General features: G+C 40.5%; 1 protein-coding gene across 1 annotated transcript; it reads right to left on the bottom strand.

Moving 5' to 3' along the window:
* Positions 1-7038: 7038 nt before the first annotated feature.
* On the bottom strand, positions 7039-8323 carry LOC128092308 (uncharacterized; the record flags this gene model as incomplete). Its single annotated transcript, XM_052711576.1, has 4 exons — positions 7039-7341; positions 7402-7770; positions 7830-8064; positions 8136-8323. Coding segments are annotated over 4 exons (1048 nt in total), but the record flags the coding sequence as incomplete, so codon positions are not given.
* Positions 8324-12135: the final 3812 nt, after the last annotated feature.

Here is a 12135-nt window from a genome sequence, read left to right as displayed (position 1 = left end):
TGCCTTGTCGCTTCTCTTTAAGAGTTCTCTAAGATGATTAGAGAACCTTAAAGAGAAGTGCCGTAGCTCACTGAGAGGCTTCCATTACTTGTCAAATTCTGAGTTCCCGAGCAATCCGCTCTCGCAGGTTCAGGCAAGTGCATGACTTTGCTTAACAAAATCGCATAATGCCAATTGCACGGCAAAATGTCACCAACCGTTTTTCACCGTATGCGACGATTTACGATGCAAACCAAACAAACATACCAAGTTCAATAAATTTGGCTAGTGTTTTACTTTTTTTTGCGAAAATTTGGGATGTTTTCCTGTACAAAACTAGTAACGGAATCTTCTTCAAAACCTTCTAATGATACCTTATTAAACCTTGATGTTCCGTCAACGGTTCCACAATCTTGTATCGTTCATTTTGCGACAAGACTCCGCCTCACGAGTCTGCTAAGTATGAAGGTTTTGCACGGGGAGCAGGCTTACAGTCAATGCTTGTAAAACTAGTAGCCACAAGTTATTGAGAAGCAAGATAACAACCGGTACTATTGTCGTCCTTTCGTTCCCATCAGCCAGGGGAAACTTCCAAAATCTGGGCATCGTGTAAGGCCCAAGATCGCAGCTGTTTGTTGGAACAAATCTCGAATTAGTTAACAAAAGGTCCTAACATCCTCCTCCAGCACTAATTTGCCTTTTACTTTATAGCAAATCTAATTTTCATTGTTTTTTAGTTGAGGGCACTTAGTGAACACTTAATGAACAATCCAAAGAATTTGTGATAATGTATTTTTTTCTAATATTGATTAAATCCCGATTGAAAAAAGCATTGATTAAAAAAGCCGCTTAGGACCAATTGTAATCTAACCCGAGAAATGCTACGTAGGCCAAATAACATCCCATTAATGTGCTTTCCTTTTACGCCGAACACACCATTATGACCTAAAATGCTTCTCGATTCATGCAGATGCCCAAATTGCTGAATATCTGAAAATTAACTGTTCTAATGTGTGCTTATTTTAATCCTACGATTTCAATACTTCTTGCTTTTTAAGAAGAGAAAATATGCGATGCTCCCGAGTCCTTGCGTTCCTTTGAGTGATTTGAGTGCCTTGTCGCTTCTCTTTAAGAGTTCTCTACCTTAAACCTTCTCTAGATCAAAGACTTGCAAGAGATCAAAGACTCAGTTGGAGAGAAAGTTTCCAGGCAAGAGCTTTTGAGAGAGGGAATGAAAGCTTGATTGAGAGGAAAGTTTAATTAAAATTGATATTTCCTAAGGGGTCTATGCACAGCAAATTAGTTTTTCGCAGAATTTCAGTTAAAATTTGTATGGAGCTGTCAAAGTTTGCTGAAATTTCAGCAAGTTTTCATTCACTGAAAATTTCAGTAGTGCAGATTTCAGTAAATTTAACTGAATTCAGTAATGCGAAATTGGTGTGTGACAAACTTGTTTATTTATTTCGCTTCGCTACAAACTTGTAACATTTATTGACAAAACTTGTTATATTGATAGGACGAATTAAAAAAAAAAATCTCTAGATATGTCATTTTTAAGCTGAAACTCATACTTTGTTTATGTTTACAGCTGTGATATAGCTGTTGCAGTAGGGATCATTCGGTAGTCAATTTACGCCTTCTCACTTTTCAGCACCCAGGGTTTGATACAAAAAAATGGCATAACTGTAATAGTATTATGTAATGTAATATTATGTCGTATTATGTACGTTTTGAAAAAAAAAATTGTCAAAAAAAAATTTTTTTGTATCTGATTTTTATCGTTACAGAACTGTAATTTAATTGGGACATGCCATTAGGCTGTTGCAAATATTTTTCATTGTTTTGTTGCCTCTCCCGTCCCTGCAAAATCGGTTCAGGCGGAAAAACAGTATTCAAAAACTGTCAAAATTTCAATTGAAATTTAAGTGCAATCAACCAACATCCCGAGCAGGGGTAAATAACACGGGAATACCAAATTTTGGTATTACTTGGGCAAATAACAGAGACCAAAATGTGCCCTTGGTTGCCCAGTAATAGATGGTAAAATACTATGAAATCATACCAAAGTCTTGTATGTGGAAGGGCACAACAATGCCAAACAATGTTATTCCAAGGGTAAAATAATACCTCAAAATAAAACCATTTCAATACCAAGTTGAGGTCTTCTGGATTTTTGAACATTGCTTGAATACCAAAATTTGGTATTGACATGGTTTTATTTTTAGGTATTCCCGCGCCCTTGGAAAATCAGATTTTGGTATTCCTGTGGTCTTCCACATACGTGATTTTGGTTTGATTTCATGGTATTTTACCATCTATTACTGGGCAACCAAGAGCACATTTTGATCGCTGGTGCACACAGAAATACCAAAATTTGGTATTTTCATACCATTTTTAGTGCAACAGTTGCAGTTAGTGAAAAAACGGAAATGATCCATATGCAACAGCCAAATCTACTCACCTGATGATTCCATGTTTTTCTTAGTGATATTCTTCACCACATCGAATGCATTTGTCATTGATGAACGGCCTGTGCTTGAAGTTCTTGAAGATTCTGAAAAATAACAAGATTGAAAAATAAGGATTGAAATTCACCAAAATTCAATAATCTGTTGATTAACTCGTTTTTCAAAGTATTTGGTTATCCCAACTTAGAGAAATTTCTACGTTTAAAAAAAATCTTAGAAGGTATATCAAAAAAATATGAAAATCAGCTTTAACATTTTTGGGTTTCAAGTCAAATATAATTAATTATCTCGTCAAAATTTATAAACAAAATTTCGTAGTTTCAGAGGAATTTGATTAAACCTTTCAATACCAAAATAATAATCCTTTCAATACCAAAATAATACCAAAATGTGGCATCCTGACTTTGAAAATTTTCCACAATTTTAAGTAATTTCTTCAGGGGGTATATCAAAAATGTTTAAAATCAAGTTTGAAATTTCCGGTTTTCAATGAAGGCATTCGCTTTGAGACATCATTTTAGCGCAAAAATAATTATTTTGTCAAAATTGGTCAAAATTTTCCCATAGTTTCAGAGGAATTTGATAAAATACTTTAATACCAAAAGAATACCAAAATGTGGTGTTCGACCATTTACAAATTCTGCAATTTTGCAATATCAAAAAAATACCTTAAATTGGTATGATACCACATTTTGCTCTTACATAGTCCTTAAGACAAATTTGAAAGGGTCCAGGAATACCAAAATTTGGTATTGATACCAGAGAAAGGTATTATTACGCATTTCCCTTGTTATTTACTCATGCTCGGGATTATTTCAAATTGCATTACTTCGCGTTTAGTTTATGTTCGGGCTTATTCAAAATTCGTTTGAATTGTAGTGAATTTTCGTTATAATTGTTTTCGACATAGCTTATTTTTTTTTTGAAAACTGATAATTACAAATTAACTGAACTTGTGTATTAAACATCTCCCAAAAAAAAAATCATTGAAATGCTGAAATTCTCATGATAAAATTTTGATATTTTTTGAATTTATTTCATTGTCCTTAGAAAGGTAATTTAATGTACTTTTGGACCCAGAAGAGTAGTTTTTTTCGTTCGTGTTTTTTGTAACACGTTATTGGGCCATACAAATGGTACGTTCTTTTGAGGGTTTGTTCCGCACTCAGAGCTGTCAAAGTGTTTTTTTGAAGAATTTCGCGCTAGTTCCGCACGAGTGTCGCCACCATCTTGGAACTGTAAATCTAGTGCTGCACTCGATATTTTTTCAGTTTCAGGCTAGCTCCACGCACACTGACAAATGACGTTCGATTCGCATTCGCATTCGCATGGAGATGGTGATCTTAGCGGGTTGCAGACTGGATTTCGTCATGTATATGTGATGATTGTCTTGCCCAGGTTGCTTAGAAATTGATTTAAGGCACACTGACAAATGACGTTCGATTGAACCAAAACTGGCACTGATGAGTGCGGCACTCAGTGCCGCACCGGCTGTCTCAACGAGAGTACCATTTTTTTAGCTTTTGAAAGTTTTCTACTCACACTTCATGGAAAACCTTCCAGCCGTTGTATTTTTACCTGCAACACGAGTCTTAAATCTAAGTTGTTTCCAGAAATCAATTAGCAGTCGTAACGAACATACTTCTTTCAATTATCTCAAGCACATTTCATAAACTTTCCCTCACATGGAATGGTTCTCAGTCACAAGTGGAACCAAACGATGCATGTGAGTTGGTATGTGATCGTCGTCCACTTGTTGTTTGCATTGGTTACTCAGTGCCAATTAGGACCAATCAAGAAGCACCGACTCGGCTTAATTAAGAGTCTCCACTTGGAAAACTGAAAGAAGTGGAGTCCAAGTCATACTAAAGTCAAAGTATGCTCACAATAAGAGAGGTTGCAAATGGCAACGTTTCCATAGAAGCTGCGACCCATTGAGCACGAATAGGGTCGTACACCCGGCCAATAAATGTCCTTAAATTCGCAATGGAGCAGAACTAACAAACCACCCACGCGCAAAAACCCATTTCGACTACAGTTTGGGGGTTTATGCAACGTCCATTGATGGAAAGCTATGCTCAAATGGTGCAGGTCAGTTTGTCGTGTGGTGAGGGAAAAACGTCTGACCGAGCTCCGGGACCATGAAGAGAACCGTCCGACCGTTGGTCCCACAAGAAATTCGAGCTACGTGACAGCTTTATTTATTATGTACGATCAACCAACGGAAGGAGCTGAAAAGTGCATCGTCAAATACAGCAGGGACCATTGTGGTGTATCCAAAATAGCATCGTGCCAAGTCTGTGACGCCAGCTTTCCACGACCCCACCCCCTCACTCGTTTCAATGGCTTAATAAAGTGTGAAATGACGTGTCACAGATAAGTAGATTTAGGTTATTTTTATTTGCAACTTCAGTGGTTCCTGGGCCGGCAACGGAGTCTAAATCGAGGTTAACCTCACTCCGAACTAGCATGGAAACCCTGGAGCGTGACGTTAGCTGCTGGTGTCAATCCTTGGAGAGCAACAGTTTACGGTGTGCTGGTGATACTGAGAAATTCCGTCACAGAACCGTTCATCGTGTATCAAGACGACGAGGTATACTCTCGGTACTCCCACTAGGTGGTGCGGTGAGAGCAAATATAAACGATGCCAATCGGGATGATGCCATGATGGGACGCACAAGGACTTGATACCATAGTGAGAAAAAATAGTATCATACTACCAAGTCTCGAGAAAGAGTGACGCAAATGGGAACTGCGGCAATACTCTGGGATCGTAAAGTTAATTTTATTTTAGTTTTTTTTTCCTTGGGTGGTGTGGTACGTTAGGTCAGTGATGGTAATGTAGAAGTTATGGCACAATGGAGACTATTTTTTCCAAGAGAAGGCTGTGTTGATTGTGTAATTGAGTTCTGCAAGTTTTTTCATACGCGCTGTTCTTTGTTTTGACGCATTGGATGGAAGCTTAAAGATAGTTCAAGAATTAGTATTATGCGTGCTCTTAATAAGGCGGGCCGAAAAAAGCCCAATGACATCAGCGTTGTGTTTCCAGGTGCTCAAAGCAGCATGAGGGCTAACACCACCTAATACCCGGCATTGAGATAAACTGATACATACTTTTTTTACCCTGCGTGCCAACGGGTAATGGTAATGAGTTAAACACAATTTCATTTTGTTTTAAATGTCTCAAATTGTGGAACACATGAGTATACATATTTGTGTGAGCTGTCTACTTGAAAAATAAACTTTTCTTCCACAAAAACGTGAAAAAACGCAAAATACCCAAAAAACAGTAAAACCTCGTAAACCGACTTAATTGTGCCAATACTACATTTGTTTCCATTTTGTTCGTGAACAATGTGTCCGAACACGAAACCAATTAGTTCACAGTAGAGATCCTAAATAGGGAGACTGGTCGAAATGAATTTGACGTACCCAAACAGACACGAGTTTGACGTATCCAAACGAGCATTTGCCTTTACGCCCAGCAAAACTTATCAGTGTTGCCAAGCTCAAAACATACGTTGCCAGATCGATTTAGCCAGCTTAGACCAGTCTCCCTATTTAGGGTCTCTAGTTCACAGCGGTTACGTGTCGAAGCAAGTCGGAAATAGCCGTTTTCCTGAATCAAACTCCATCGTCCAGGGCGGGACGCTGTCACGTGTGCGAAGCTGTCGTAAAGCATTCGACCATAATCATAATTAGGAAATTGTTTGGCAATTAGTAATAAAATTCTGTTCAACCCACTCATACTCCCTTCAAAAGCTTAACGTTGAAGGATTTTGGAGAGAGTGAGCGGCGTTAGCCCCACGGGGGTGGTTAATTTACTATTGTTTCACTAATTGGTGGTACGCGGGAAACCGCAGGGCCTGCATGTTACGGTTTGCGTGATTTTAACGGCTGGTGACAGAATCGATGTGATGCTAAGGACCAGCTAGCCCAGGGTGTAGAGGTGGCGAATTTGAGGTTGAAGGTCGTTAGGGGTTGTTACACTATATCGGAGGGTGGCACATTAACAAATTCAAATTTGAGAAAAATAATTGATTTTTTTAAGCAGTTGAAGTAGTTTTGCACTTTTTTAATCATTGTTTGTATTGCGCGATATCCTTTTAATTTATTTCGTTGGTTCCCCACATTCACTCAACCCCCAGTGGTTGGTCATTTTTTTGTTTGACACTTTTTTAGTTTGTACCCCGTTGGTTGGTCAAAGTCTAACTAAAAAATGACGAACTGTCACTTTTTACACAGCGCTCACCCACACTATCAAAACGAACGGTTGGTGTGTGAACTCCGTGTAAAACAGGTGTCCAACTAAAAAGTGACCCCGTTCGTTTGACAACAGTTGGTGTCAAACCATCGGGGTTTGAGTCTATTAGTCACCATAAGATTACACGATAAATTGCTGGATGACAAGCTAACAGGAATCAATTTTTGACAGCTTTGTATTGATCAATACCATACTCAACCAAAATCTTACTCATTCTGAGTAAAAATAACTTACACCATACTTTTTGATATGGGCAAAAAAAACAATATTTGAATTCAGTTAATTTTAAGTAATCACTCGATTATTTTCATGGATTGTTATGAAGGATTTTTTTTCATACCTCTCATGTCATCAACCACCATTTTCCAGGTTTTTTACTCACCGGATATTCCGCGCTGGTGTTTTGACCGCCGGTTCGACGACGGGCTGAGCATGCTTTCGCGCCGGTTCGAGCTCAGGAAGATGTTCAGATTCGAGGGAACGTTCGACGTAGACTGCGACTGGCTGGACTGGTTGGAGACGGAGTTACGGGCGCTGCCCGGTGCCGACGTCGGAAACTCGTTCCACACGGCGTCCACCATCGAGTCGATGCTGGACGAGCGCGGAATCGGCTTGCAGCCCTTGTCCCGCCTGTTTGAAAGATGTGACGTATGGGTGTTCTAGAGATCTGTGGTTGGCCAGATTACTCACCTCTCCCAGGACAGCCTCCGCGCGGAGTCGTCGTTGATCTGGTGGTGAAGACTGGTCATGCCGGCACCGGGCGTGGTCGGCGTCGGCGCCGGGGCTTTCGTTGTCTGGTTGATGATCCGGGCTAGCCGGTAAATGGCATTGTTGGTACTATTGCTAATGAGCTGCGCGTCGCTACCCCGCTTGATACTACTGTTACCACTAAAGCTACTGGACACTACGTTACCACTACCTACTAGGCTGCTGTTACCGGTACTAAAGTTGTTGTTCTGGTTGCTGATATAGGCGGAGTTCTGGAGGTTCACCAGGTTCAGCGAGGTCAACCCAAACGACTTGGACGTGGGAATTTGGTACGCCGTCGGGGATGTAACGCTGTGAAGAAATTTGCGTTTAAAAATTACTCAATTTCTCAAGATTTTAGTCATCTTCACCTTATCACAACCGACCCATCCCCACTGGAGCGCTTCTCGTCAAAGTCGTAAATGTGGGGTTCGGCCGGTGCCACCGACGGTGCTCCACCGCTAGGGGTGAACAGGGTACTCCCACCGGACGACTTCCGTCGGTAGTCGAATGAGTTGTCGTCGGTGGTCAGCAGGATTTTCGGGCTGTTCCCGCTGACGGGGGTGGTACTGGAAGCGATCATCTTTGCCTCGTACAGGAAGTTATCTAAACGCAAACGTTACGGTCAATACCGGCGCTGGCCTTGTCAAACGGTAGGGGGTAAAAGTGGTACTTACTGGAAGAGGTCTTGAACGCTTCCAGCTGTGGAGGCTGCTGCGGAAGGCGTCCCACAAAGGCATTCGCACCGGGAAAGTTGAAAATCGGAAGCGTCAGCGAACGGGACAGGCGGGCTTTCTTCTCCGCCGGACGATGACCGTACAAGGAACGGGTACCACCACCGGGCTCGTTGATGTTCTGGAGGGTTCTGTGAAGATAAAATATGTAAAATAAAAATTCAATCAGTATTAAAACGAACTTAAACATATAGATTCAGATAGTCTATAGTGTTAATGCAAATCAGAAGCCAAAAGACTGTTATAATCATATCAAAGGATGGAGAAAAGAAACCAAACACATCCTTGAGCTTAACCGATTTGCATGAAAAGCCAGGAAAACCTCCCAAATCCACCCCCACACCACCCGAAAAGTCTCCAAAGAAGTCAATGTTTAGCTTGCGGCTGGTTCGTGTAACACATGTCTCTGGGTAAGAAAGCAACAAAAAAAAGCAGTTTGTTTATTTTGACGGAAACCGACTAACCAACCAATCTGCCTTTTGCTCTTTGGCCCTCGAGGGTACAGATTCGTTAGTGAGCTCTACAGCCGCAGCAATGGCACCGGCACCAGCCGTCAATTCGGTGCTTCTGTGGAAAACTATATGACATGCCGTCACGATGTAGGGATCAGTGGGCGAGTATCCTTTGGCGTGTTTATTTTGGATAGATGTTATCAAGAATTTGAGAAATGTACAAAACATATTTAAACCTCAAGACATACTCTATGATCTCAAGGTGATCAAACATATTCAAACTCATTCAAACTTCATCGAGAGAAACTGTGGGAACCTTGTACAACTGTTAATGATAGTTTTAAAACCTCAATTTTGCATTTTAGCATTATATAATTAATATAATAATAATATTATTATTCATACACCCAAAGTTAAAGAAAGAGGGGATAGTCCTCACGAAAAGAAACGTGAAGAAAGTGCTATTTTGCGAGAGTTTAGTCCTCTCGCGTGTTCATTCGTTCATTGGAACAATTCATCCTATTGAGTGGCTTATATGGACAAATGACCGCCACTTAATCACCAAACCATGGTGGCCCATGCGGCAATGGCACGGTTCAATATTCCGAAGGTCTTTGGTTCGAGTCTCGGTACCGGTACTTTTTTTTTTTTGATAGATGAACTTTTTTTGAAGATGAACCCATGAGTAAGGTACTCTCGGTAATTTTGGGATTTATCCTCTCCGTCCGCACACAGTACCATTTTACTACCGAATCGTGCTCTTTATCCTTTCGTATGCCGATGCCCAGTTCTGGGTGTATTAAGTTATATATCTAGAGTTTTTTTTAAAAGGTCCTATAAACATATAAAAGACAATAGTTTATAGGACCTTTACAAAAAAACTCTAGACATTAAGTCTGCTACTGCCCAAATTTTCTAAAAAAATAAATTTTTCAGTATTTAGGATGCCATTTTGTGCATCTTTTGCTCTGCGAAGAACTTTACTTCACATGGTTTATGTTTACTTAATTCATTTTTATTTGTTTTTTTTATTGATAGTTTTAGGTTTCTTAGCTGTAGAGGGTGGCGTCTCGTGGCGCAGGGGTAGCGGCTTCGGCTGCCGATCCCGATGATGCTATGAGACGCGGGTTCGATTCCCGCCTTATCCACTGAGCTTCTATCGGATGGTGAAGTAAAACGTCGGTCCCGGTTTCTCCTGTCTCGTCAGAGGCGCTGGAGCAGAAATCCCACGTTAGAGGAAGGCCATGCCCCGGGGGCGTAGTGCCAATAGTTTCGTTTCGTTAGCTGTAGAGGGTTTATAACATTAATTACAGTCTAGATTAAATAAAATTTTACGTAAAATTTGCCAATGTTTATGAGACAAAAAATACGATGCTAATTTGGTATGATCCCAAATGCAATCGGTCAGGCTAAGGGATAAGATAGTCAGATGAAAAAATGCGTGTTGAACAGAACCGTTTGAGTATATTTGACATTTCGTCCGGAATGGTTCGTTAGTCGTGGGCATAGCTATTTGGCAGTACAATATTGCTGTTTACATGTTTTTTTTTTGTTATTATTTGCGTGATCGGTTATGCAAAAACTTTCACAGATTTGTTTGAACATTAAGAGATCGAAACTTTAGGGAAACAGGCCAATATACGAAATTTACGTCGAATAAATGCAGGTTTACCCATCAGCCTGCAGGGAATTCGTTGTAAGATAACCAGACAGTTTTAACAATATTTAGGTTCAAATCGATTCATGATTTTTTCAGCAAAGCTGATCATGGTAGTGTGTCATCAGTCAATATGGGTCAGAAACGTTTTAAGAAAACTCTTTAAAATTAAGATCTAAAAAAGATCTTGTTTTCAAATTTAAAGTCACTTTATTCTAGACTCTTGCACTACCATTACAAGATGATTACGTCCGGCAATTTTCTTCTTACGCAAACCCATGTCTTCCTATGAATAACGACACTATAATTTCCGAGAAACCCAGGCCGAATGGTCGGTCTTTACTGGCTGGACTGTCCCCAAGATGGGACCCTGCAGATATAATAGACTCGGTCCTTTTGAAATCCCGCCCCCGTACGCGCTTGGTGAGAAATTGCAACACTTCGGCGCAAAAGGTAAAAGTTGGAATCAATAAAGTGAAAACCTGCGGGGAAGCAGAGATAAATTTTATCTCGGCCAAATGGAGCCGTTCAAATGGAAACAATAAAACTTATCACAATCTAATTTGACGGCGGAGGCGTAAAGTGTAATGAAGTCCTTCCGGTGGACTTGCGTAAGCAAATCTCCGGATGGGATCCAGATTTGGGTGAAATAAAATTTGTGGCATCGATTCGGTCTATTTAAATTTTCGGTGATTCACTGTGCTAGGTGTCGATAAATATTGATAGGATTTCAGTTGATGAGTGATAAACTGAAAATTGTGAGCGTAAATTTGATTAGAGTTGAAATAGACAGGACTGTCCTGTCAAATTTCCCTTCAACACAAGCAGGTAAAATCTGCGCGGGCAAAATTTAAATATTTTCCATCGTTTTGCTTAATTTGTCAACGATGTGCCCTTAGCTTTCCACTTTTCAAAAACCAACATTCGCCGATGGAGGAGGTGACGCATTCTTTGAATAAAATATGAGTACGAGCTGCCAGCAGCTTTCTGCTCGCGGGACGCACCGAGTTCGTCGTTCATTTTCACCGGAACGAGAATCAATAATGGATGCCCTCCCCTTCACTCCGGACGAAAGCTCGTATAGTCGGATGTAGGAGTCGTTACAGTCGCGGCCCGAATTCAATCTGTCAGAAAACCGCTGAGTGAATTTATGTGACGTGATCCACTTTAAAGTAAAAAAAACCTACTTTATTTCAAACTCCACTGGGTTTATCGATATCAAGCTGTGAAAATGTCTGTCATGAGAAATAAAAAAAAAAACAATCACTTTGAATCTCAATTTTCGATCAGTGTATCATCTAGCTCCACAATTCCAATCCTTTCGACACGACAGCATCGACATTAGAATAACGCGAGTAAAAGATTTATGACCTTTTCCGCTGGCATCCTCTACTGTAAAGATTGTGTCCGTTTCCGATCCCTTTCGTTAAAAAAGGCTTCCCACGGATTGACAGCTCATTCCGAAGATAGTCCCCCCGCAGGGACTCGCAAATAAAAGTCAAACTCAATCAGTTCGACCGCGATTATTGGCCTACCTTTAGGCGCACATCCCGCATAAAATCGATTCTGTCTGGCACGGGTTGTCAGAGGTCAGTGATGGTCAAATCTTGTTAGGGTTTTCTCAGCGAAATATTAAAAAAGTCTGAATAGACACACATGAAGCAGCACCCATTTGAGAGAAAAAATACACCAGACTGAGAGTAAAAGTACAGATAACGGAAATCGATTGAATGACCTTTGATTACAGGAAGATGCTGTGTCCTATCCCTCGCCTAGACCAGACCAAAATCCATGATAAAGCTGTCAGACCAAATCTGTCAGACCAAGACTGTCA

The sequence above is a fragment of the Culex pipiens genome, unplaced genomic scaffold, assembly GCF_016801865.2.
Source record: "Culex pipiens pallens isolate TS unplaced genomic scaffold, TS_CPP_V2 Cpp_Un0151, whole genome shotgun sequence".
Classification (NCBI taxonomy): Eukaryota; Metazoa; Arthropoda; class Insecta; order Diptera; family Culicidae; genus Culex; species Culex pipiens.
The sequence above is the reverse complement of the archived record's forward strand: the minus strand, read 5'-3'. Positions and strand labels throughout refer to the sequence as shown.